Below are 10,380 nucleotides of genomic sequence, written 5' to 3'. Positions count from 1 at the left end.
TCAAATCGAATTGAACTCAAATTAGAGAAAATTCAGATTGATTTGACTTACAAGTAATGATATAATTCAACTTGGTTTAAAATTGGCTTACGGTTCAATTTAGGTTATGTCAAATTGACATCGTATTACTTGTTATTAGATAAAACAACTCTGTTTTGTTAATGAATCATAAATCTAAACTATGAATTCAAACTATGAATTCTAATTGAACTCGAACTAGATAATTTTTATTTAAACTGAACTTGAACTATCTTAATTTTGATTTGACGAACTTGAATCAAACTATTTTTACTTTGAGTCAAACTTGAGTTAAAAGGTATTTAGGCTCGATTCAATTTGTATCCACCCCTCAATTAAGGGACTATGGAGTTACTCTTCTATTTTACAGGACTTAGAAAACAATTTCCCCAAACCCCAGGGACGAATGAGGGATAATATTTCAATAAATTAAAAGAGCCCAAACTCCCTATATTTTAATCAAAACCTCGTTAAACCCACCATTAGGGCTCAGGGTTTTCACCAATCACACGATGTTCATCCCAGAACGACCATGAAACCAAGAAATACCCGCAAAACTAAGGAAACCCAGAAGCAAAATCAACCAGACGAAGAAATTACAACCACACCGGATGAGTTCTCAGTCTCCATAATTCGAATCGCAGTATCACAGATCTGCAAATCAGTGGGATTCAAGGGCGCCCAGAGCTCAGCACTCGAAACCCTAACTTTGGTCATCACAAAGTACCTGCAAGAGCTTGCCCAGTTGGCTGGATCCTATTCCAATGCGTGCTGCCGCACTGAATCCAACGCCTTTGACGTCGTAAACGCCCTCCATGACCTCAATTTGATGCAGGGCTTTGTGGGTGGCTCGAAAATTGAAAGCCACTCTTGCTTGTTGAGTTCTAGGGTTTTAAAGGAGCTTGAGGGTTTTGTTAAGTACTGGGATGAAATCCCATTTGCTAAGCCTGTCCGAAGATTGGAAAAATCCAAACTTCTGAGTAAAGGGTTGGTGGCTTATAGTGAAAAGGAGAAGATGATGAAGAAGAATTTGCATATTCCTAAATGGTTGCCGGCTTTGCCGGATTTGAGTGGAGAAGTTTGTGAGAAGAGGAAAAGTCTGTGGGAGAATTCAGGGGTGGTGGAGGGTGAAGGCGAAGGACGTGGGGTGTTGAGGGTGAGAAAGCAAAATTTAGGGGGTGATTTACTGTGGAAGAGAGAGAAGGTGAGTTTTAAAATTGGAATGAAAAGGAATATTGTTGTGAGCAACGGAATTTGTCATAGTAGTGATGGAAATGATATAGAAGATGAGAGGTGAAGGATACGTTGACCCGTCATGTTGTTTGAGTGGCAATGGTATGACCTCCTATTCAATTAAGAGGACACAAGTTCAAGACTTGGTACTGAATCCTGAGATTGAATTTTCAAGTTTTTGCATAAGCTAGGATTTACGTGGAGGATTTAAACTCAACACTACCATTCTTCCGGTGTTTTTTTACCATCAAACTAAGTTTATTTATATGTTTAAGTAATTTGAATTGTATCTTTAACGATAAATTATGAAAATTTGTTTTGGACATTTATTTAAATATTTCACCATCCAATCATCAATCTAGGTCTTTGGTTAATTGAATCCTATGATGGGTTACTACTTTGCATAAGGCAGGATTTACATGAAAGACTCAAACTCAGCACTACCGTTCATTTAGTGTTTTTTGCTCGATCAAACTCAGTTTATTTATATGTTCAAATAATTTAGATGGTAACTTTAGTGATAAACTATGAAAAATTTGTTTTAAATATTATTTTTAATATTTATTTAAACATTTCACCAACCAAAGCAATCAACAGAACCGCCTTCTTCACTGGGTTGCCGTCTTGACACTCAGAACATTGATCTCAACGGCTAGCAATCGTGGAATGCAAGCAGTGAGCCTAACCTTTCTGTATGATTGATTGATCGTATAAAAGATCTTTCATAAACAGAAATATAATTGTAAATGATTTCTGGTTCTCTAAATGAACCTTGCCATGATGGTCAATGTAAGTTTGAGGCTACCAGGTTATCTGATATTTTGGAGCACATACTTTGTAGTTTGAATCAGAAGAGTAGGAATTAGGGCAATTCTAATATTAAGCTCCTTTACAATGTTAGAAGCAAGACAAAAAACAAATTAATATTAATGTCCCATAAATTCAGAGATTTAAAACTATTTATCAAAGGCTATCCGGCTACAACAATAACATTTTCATAAAAAGCTTCATGTAAACAACAAGCTCATCTTTGCAAAATGGATTGAGGTCTCATTCACATGCAAATTTTATCATTAAGACAATTTCAGGATCATAAATTTTGTCATATAAATGTTTTTATAACTCACAATATCATATCGCAAAAGCTTCGGCAACAAACAAAGCATCTTCGAGAACGTCATTCATTTTCCACAGTTGAAACCATGGCAAACAGAAAGGACTATGATGAGGATCAAGGCAATCAGTATCCCAAGAACTATCAGCTTGATCTTCATGTTTTGCAGCCACATGTTCCTCCGGATTTGGGTCCCAGAATTACGAAAGTCTTGTGCCTGTAAGAGAAGTGATTTTTCCAGTTTCAAAGGAAATTATATTTTGAAAACTGTATAAACCGTTATCTCGATAAACCAAAAAGATGCAGAAGAGAAAAAAAACTCCCTTAACACTAAACTAGATAGAAATTTCCTCAGTTGATGTTATTGGGGATCTAAAGTGTACACAAACACATTCATGTGCAAAGGAGGGGAGACTAACCTGATGATGAAGGTTCTCGGTCTTATCCACGAGCACCTCAATCTTTTCCCCTCTATCTAAAACCTGCATCAAACCAAAATTAATTTCTGTGAGGTTTATCCATGGAATAACCATGTATGGCGAGAAAAAATTGGAATACGAGCAGCGATCTATTATAACTTCAGAGAGTAAAGCACATTCTTGCAATTCAACAAAAGGATATTGTGCGTTTTAGTAATTATGAATCACAATAAGGTACTTGAGAGCTAAGACTTTTGCAGTGACTGAGTGCAAGTTTGAAAACCATGTCACCTATTAAAACTAGACAAAATGACTGAAGAGAAGATGACAAACCTACAAGTATGCCTAATAAAAATATTACAGGAATGAGTTTGGAAAAGTTATAAGAAGATCAAATAATCAATTCAATTTTTTTCAGGATACAATTATAAAAGCATTTTACTCAATATAGTGAATATACATGAATAGTCAGTGACACTACAAGATAGTGGTCAAAGAGATGAAATTCCTTAAGTCATAACACTTGCCCTAATGTTTCATCACACAGGTAAAAACATGGTAATTAGTCTCTCACCCCATCCAATTCAGTCATGCGTATAGATGTTGTTTGTTTAAAACTCTGGAGAAACAAAATACCAAAGCATCGAGGATCCAAACTAAGTGCAAAGACCCAATGACTTGTGCACAATACATAACCCTGGATGTAACTTGCAAAACATGCAGGGTTATAAAAAATTGTGGCATGCACACACAATCATCTGAGAGACAACATAAGCAGGCTATTATTCGGTCCATGATTTGATGCATGTCCCAATCATAATTCAGAAAGAGTAATACTATATGTACCCACTTTGAGTACACAGTTATATGTGTCATCACGTGATTTATTATTATTTTATCCTTAATTCAAAATCACCTAATTAAATGATGACACACATCAAGTGTGTACTCATTTGTGTATACGTATAATTTTATTAATCCAAAAATATAAAAATAGGCGAGCTAAAGTGAGTCCTGTAACTGTCACGTCAACTACTTACAACTCCTATTTGATTATGTCACTTATTTTTCTTGAATTATAATTCACCCTGTTTAGGGTCCTGATACATTCTCAATTTCCTCTTTTAGTCGTCCCTCTACCTAAATTGTACTTATTTATACATCATAATAAGAAAATTTTAAATTTTTTTGACAAAATAATTATAAAAGTAAAAAGCAAAATACTGCATCTCAAGGTAATTGGAAACAGTGTTAAAACTACATTTCCCAGCAAAAGAAAACCAGGCAAAGCTCTACTGTGACTAAACAAAGCATCTCTACCTTTTCAATATTCTCCATCATAACACCTTTTACTTCAGACACCTGCGCTTTCACCTTTGCAAGCTTGCTTATATCTTCCGGATGATCAACACAGTACTGCATATGAGCTTTCAATTTTGAACTGCAATGAATAGTATATTATGTCAACTACTATGCCAATAAATCTTCCCAGTATATTTTTTTACCATATTTAACCAGAATAGAATACCCAAATTCCTTGTTAAGGCTATTAGCTTGAGCCGTGGCAGCTTTTCCACCTCCATATTTGGAAACAAAGTCATCCTTGACACGCTCCAAGAATGCAATAGGTAATTGTCTTCCGACTGATTCATCTGCAACTACACAATATGCTGCAACATTGAAAGTCAACCAACTTATCAACATAAAAGAAAATTAAAAAAGAAGGCAAACTTCATGGAACACCCTTAAAGTTCAACTGATAAGAGCCCCACTCTTACATATTACCATCACCCTTATATAAAACATCCTTTAAATTGCAAGAGACACTCATGAAGTTCCTAAAAATTTATCAGAAATCTCCTCTAGAGAAGTCTAACTATTCTTCAAATGAGATAGGTCCGCCTATACTTAGACTCTACATCAAGAGAGGAGAATGAAACTTCCAAAGTAAAAAGTACACAGTAGGCAAACTACATAATATAGAATATGAACAGTCAACCATATTGGCAACAAATCACAAAGTAAAATGCCTAGAAATTTTCATCCAAGTTTCAGCATTAAGTAAAAGTTAAACAAGTGTAACAATAGATGAAGCACTAACAAAGAACTTTCAATAGTATTATAGTAAGCACAAGATTTTGGCCCAAGAAATTTGAGAAAGAATTAGCCCAAAATAATGTCTTCCACATATGCATTTTATGTCCAAAAACTAGAATAAATGAATAATTGATAAAATCACATCAGAGTACCACATGATAATTTCCGAGTCAGTATATGCCCGAAAAAAAAAAAAGTGAATTGTAAAACAAAGTGGTGATTAAGTAAACGGTTTTCCTATGTTTTTGTATAAATACCATCCAGATCAGAAATATAAAGTATTGATGCCTTTTTGTGCATCAAGAGAAAACAGCGAATTATTGAAAATTTTGTAAAAAATCATCCATATTTATTTATTTTTCCTGAGGATATATTAACAAATAAAGAGAGAACATTGTTGTTAAAGGTTAAATGCATTAAACGGTGTTGAGGGCTCTTATTGCATAGGCAAAAAAGTGAGGTGAAGCCATTGCATTTTTACCTAAGGTGATTTAAAAATTCCATTAAATCTTTTCCAATTCCATTAAATTTAAAATAATTTTTTACTACATCAGTAGTAAAAAATTAACCGGCAACTTCATTGGCAATCTCATATCAGATTGACAACTAGTTATCATACTAAACCTCTTAGGTGAGCATCTATAAGTGATTAGTGATTGGTGACTGATATGGGGATGCTAAATCTCTCTAGCGACCTCTTTGGCAACCTTAGAATTTGTCAACAACCTTAAAACTCGCTAGCGACCTCAAAACTCATTGGTGATCTCTCTGACGACCTCAAACCTCACCAGAGACCTCAAAAATGTCCAATAACCCTCGTATCTAGAAAAAAATTGCCTAAAATCTGCCATAAAGCCTAAGAGAGTGCTTTACGCTATCTCGGAATTGCTAGTAAACATGAGATCTAGTCAGAGAAAGCCTAGGTGTCAATAAAGGACGTTTTTCCAATGTATAAAGCTTCCCAAAGACATCAAAAAAGTGCTAAAGGCAATTGCCTTTTAACCACTAGTTGCCTTAACCATACTCAAGGAGATGGCCACATTGCCTTGAGTAAAACCTTGCCTAGGCGTGCCTAAGAGATGCCTTTGAAAACCATGAGAGAGAATGCAAAAAAAAGGTTCCACCTACATACTTTTGGTTGTTTATGCTTATTTAGAGCAGTTTCATACGGTCCTCGCGCATTAGCTTATTAATCATTTTTTTCTTCAAATGTTTGGGCTTCAAAGCCATTTGTGGAAGTAGTATTATTTTGGACTTGTTTCTTGAATTTCTTAGGCCCAAAATCTTACACTTAGACTAATATATAAGCTAAAAATTATAACAAGGCAACTAAATGAATCGTTTGAATTCATTGATGACTCTTCAGTTAATATCTTCACCAAAGTATGACTCTTTCACACTAAAAATGTAATAGGATAGAACAATGATTAAGTGTGCATGGGTATATGCAAAATTGTTATTGTGAACACCATTATCCACCGTGACCGGAGTTGGATTTGAGTCAAGGTGACTAAAGCTTGATTGCTAGATAGGCTCGATTGTGCTCAAAATGAGCTCCCCATTGGCGAGTTCAAATTCAAGCTTAAGGGGTGTTGTATTGTTGAACTTAAGCCTGGGGGAGTTTGATTTGAAACGGTCAAAACGATGTTATTTTGACTCATACATATAAATAAGGTGTTGTTTTGACTGTCTACAGTACCAAGCCAAGCCAACCTTGAGCTCAGCTTGATAATGTAGTTGAACTCAAGCTGGGTTTGAGGGGAGTTGGTCAAGCGTGAGCTTGACTCCCTCAAGCCAAACTCCAGTTGGTCTAAGCTTGAATTCGACTTGAATCTCGCCCTAACTATTACCAAACATAACAAAATCTATTTTCTTTCTTAGGCATAAAGAAGTGCTGAACCCAAACCCGCATTCTAAGAAACCATTAACTGATTATCAGTTTTTGGAGAAGTTGATCAAAGTAAAAGATCTCAAAACATGCCAAAATAATGTGTCAATTTCAAAACTTTCTATATATTTCAATATTGAGTAAACCAATCTCATTATGGTAGTAAAGTAATTAAAAAAAACGCTTAAAATTCTCTCTCTGAAATTAGACATAAAAAGCTTTAAGGCACATACGGGTGCCTAAGGGTAACATTTCTTGCTCTAGCTGCTTCGCTAAGAGAACCTATAGAGTAAATGGACAATTCTGTAATTAAAATTAAAAGAAGGATTTTAATCTAATGCAAGAATGCAATAAAATTTGAGAAAATTAGTGTCTTTGCATGACATGATGGTAACTAGCGATTGGCACAGTTGAAGGAATTGAAGCTAGCCACTACCACTAGCATCCCTCTTTATTGACAATGAAATATTCCTAACTAATTATTGGTTTGCAAACTCACTCTCTCACTGATCTAGGTTTCAGACTTTAACTTGCTGCTCATTTGATATCTGTTGTTTGGACTTCATACTTCTGCTCATTTAATGCAGAAGATAATCTCATCCAAGTCCTCCTCTTTTGCTACAACCACATCTCTCCCAAACCCTTCTCAACCATCTGCATAACTCATATCTATACACACAGAATAGGCTACAAAACAAGTTTTCACAAATCCTTCTCAACCATCTACAGAAAAGTTCAACAATATCGTCTCTTCTTTCACCCAACTTTCTACATGAAAGGTTTATTTTTTACTATTACTTTAAACGAGCATTAATCATAAAATCAACTTAACGAGCTCATTCCCTTAGCCCTCATAATTGATATTTCAAGCCACAATAATCTGACCATAATCTTTAACTCAAAATCTAATCCCAGTTTAGCTTCTGAAAACTACCTATTTAAACTCAAAACAAACATATAAACACAAAATTCAAAACAAACCATTTGATATTGGAACATCTTCAGCCTCATAAAACCAAACACAACCTCAAACACACAAAAGCAAATCAAACCCATCAAACAAATCAAAGCCAAAATCGAATCAGAAACTTAACTGAAACCATTATCGACAAGATAATTGAACGTGTGACCATCGCAGTTGTAAGTAAACTTATTGTTGGAAGCCGGGAGTTTCTGCAGGCACTGAAACGCAATGGAATTGAAGTTGCCGCTGAACTCGGTGTACTCTGCAAGAAGCACAGTGCCCCGCGAGACGAAGGCGTAGATCAGCGACTTCTGGCTCATTTTGGGAGGGCAAAGTAAAAGAAAATTAAGATCTGGGTTTTTGTTTTTGGGTTAAAAAATGTCTATCTCCCACAGCCTTTTGAAGGTATAACGAGGTTTATTGAAGAAGAGAGAGCGGCTTAAGAAAATGAAAGGAAGGTGTAATTGAGTGAAGATTAAGAAAAGTGAAGCATTTCAGACTAGAGAACACGATCTGGAGCAGAAAATACAAAGGATACGGGGGGCCTGGAAAAGTATTTTAATCTAGCAACTTTGTCGAGCTCCAAATGGTAATTTTTTAATTATTGGTAGGGTTGATTTGATTTGATCATACTTCTTTTAACTTTTTTACAGATGGTCCAATTTTAAATGTCTAAGTTGATTCGAAATTAATTTATTTATAAAAATAAATTTAATTATTAGTTTGAATTTTGTTTGTGTAATCCCAAGTTCAAAGAATTATTTTAAAATCAATTAGTTAAGGTTTGAACTCAACTTTAATATTATTTGACTTTAGATTTTGTTCGATCTAACATAAATTAAAATATTTAAATCGATTTAAATTCGATTTATTTAGGAAAATGAATCTAATCTTTGATTTAAATTCTACTTGTTTGATCTCAAATAAAAATAATCACATCATGATTAACTTGAGATTAATAAATTAAGGTTCAAAATCAATTCGAAAACAAATTATCTTTCGATCTGATCTGAGTTAGTTTAAATTCAAATGTTTGAATCAATTCGACTCAACTTGTTTATGAAATCGTGTCTAATCTGTAGCTTAAATTCAATTCGTTTAATCTAAACTCAAATTCAGATAACTCAGATTGAATCCAACTTTAATAGTTAGAGGGAATATTTTGATCTTATAACTTTTTTACTTCAATATTTTGACTATAAATATTACAACAATGCTCTATTAACTTGAATAAAAATTAAACTATACGAATATATTTTTTATATATAATTTAAATATATAAATAATATGTAATTATGTAATTAGATGTTTTAAATTAAAGATAAAGTGATATCTAGTTACATGATAACATATCATCTTTATACATAAATTATATATAAAAAATATACACATAATATTGCTCCTTAAATAAGTATAATATATACAAAAATTCTCAAATAAAAATGTTATAACTTTGTTAGATGTTTATTTTCTTTTATTTATTGCTAAACAACAATATTTTTAGAATTGTCTAAGTGTTAACTTGGTCAAAGGTTCAATTTTTAGATTGATTGGTTAAGCCGATAATGTCAATATAATATAATTAAAATTTTAAAATGGGTTTTCGATATGTGATATTAGCATGGTAGTCAATTTGGTTCTACAATTGAATTGCAGTTCGACATTATTCACTTATTCTACTTAGATCATTTTAATCCAATTCCTGAAATGATTTTTAACCATAACCTAGACCATATTTAACACTAGTTTATAATCGAACCTAAGACTGAATTTGAGTTTAATCGAGTTTAAGTTTGGGTCAACTTGAGTTCGGCTTAGTTTGAAAGGAATCGAGCTCCCCTCAAACTAGTCCAAGTTCGACTCGTTTAGGGGGAGCCAAACTTAAGTTCAGCTACAATATTGAGTCAAACCAAGTTTAACCTCAACTTGGTACTATAGTTGAGTAAAAAATACTAAAACAATGTTATTTTAATATGTATTGATTAAAACAATATTATTTTAGTGGATTTCCTCACGACTTTAGTGAGCTGAACACCTCTCAAGTTTAAACTTAAACCCAATAATATTAAATCCTTAGATTCAAATTCATCTGAACCAAACTCATTTTGGGTTTGTTAAAACTAAAATTTGAAAATAAGCTCGAATAAACTCAATTTGAATCTAGTCTTAATCTCGAGTTTAAAACAGTATTAAAGTTGAGATGTCTCAATGATTATTCGTCCTATTCCTCCAATTCACACAAAAATAATAGTGAGAAGGGCAACTTGTTTTAGAGTAAATACATAAAAATTAGAATCGGGATTATATATTTTTATTAGGGCAAATGACTAATTTTCACCAAGTTTTGACTCAATCTAAAAAATATACCTATGACAAATAAAAAATTCAAATACCAATCCATTTCTAAATAGACGTTAAAACCATCATTTAATAATATTAAAAAATATATAATTTTATCTCATTTTTCTCTTAGGTTTTAAAAATTAATATTTTATCTCATGTTTGAACTTTGAAAAGTGACTTTTCCCACCCCCAAATCCTTAAGTTTTTTCTTCCCCCTTCCCTCCCGCCACCGACCACCAGTGTGGCTTATTGTTGGATGACATTTATCGTCTAGACCTAGACGGCAGAGCATCGTCCAGTGAGG

General features: G+C 33.5%; 2 protein-coding genes across 2 annotated transcripts; one reads left to right on the top strand and one right to left on the bottom strand.

Annotated features, from left to right (window-relative positions):
* Positions 1–433: 433 nt before the first annotated feature.
* On the top strand, positions 434–1,586 carry LOC123227212 (transcription initiation factor TFIID subunit 8-like). The gene has a single exon (XM_044651915.1). It carries the CDS (start codon positions 551–553, stop codon positions 1,313–1,315), a length of 765 nt encoding a protein of 254 aa, XP_044507850.1. The 5' UTR covers positions 434–550; the 3' UTR covers positions 1,316–1,586.
* Positions 1,587–2,293: 707 nt separating this feature from the next.
* On the bottom strand, positions 2,294–8,330 carry LOC123228074 (vesicle-associated membrane protein 721-like). Its single transcript, XM_044653275.1, has 5 exons — positions 7,864–8,330; positions 4,313–4,454; positions 4,105–4,225; positions 2,785–2,847; positions 2,294–2,582 (listed from the first exon to the last, which is right to left on the bottom strand). Exons 1-5 carry the CDS (start codon positions 8,051–8,053, stop codon positions 2,433–2,435), a joined length of 666 nt encoding a protein of 221 aa, XP_044509210.1. The 5' UTR covers positions 8,054–8,330; the 3' UTR covers positions 2,294–2,432.
* Between the last annotated feature and the right edge of the window lie 2,050 nt (positions 8,331–10,380).

This window comes from Mangifera indica, chromosome 10 (genome assembly GCF_011075055.1).
Source record: "Mangifera indica cultivar Alphonso chromosome 10, CATAS_Mindica_2.1, whole genome shotgun sequence".
NCBI lineage: Eukaryota > Viridiplantae > Streptophyta > Magnoliopsida > Sapindales > Anacardiaceae > Mangifera > Mangifera indica.
The sequence above is the reverse complement of the archived record's forward strand: the minus strand, read 5'-3'. Positions and strand labels throughout refer to the sequence as shown.

Coding starts and splice junctions, on each gene's coding strand:
- LOC123227212 (XM_044651915.1), top strand. CDS start 551: ATGAAACCAAGAAATACCCGCAAAACTAAGGAAACCCAGAAGCAAAAT.
- LOC123228074 (XM_044653275.1), bottom strand. CDS start 8,053: ATGAGCCAGAAGTCGCTGATCTACGCCTTCGTCTCGCGGGGCACTGTG. Junction 4,455..7,863: donor TCTTGTCGATAATGGTTTCA/GTTAAGTTTCTG, acceptor TCAATGTTGCAG/CATATTGTGTAGTTGCAGAT. Junction 4,226..4,312: donor AGCCTTAACAAGGAATTTGG/GTATTCTATTCT, acceptor TATTCATTGCAG/TTCAAAATTGAAAGCTCATA.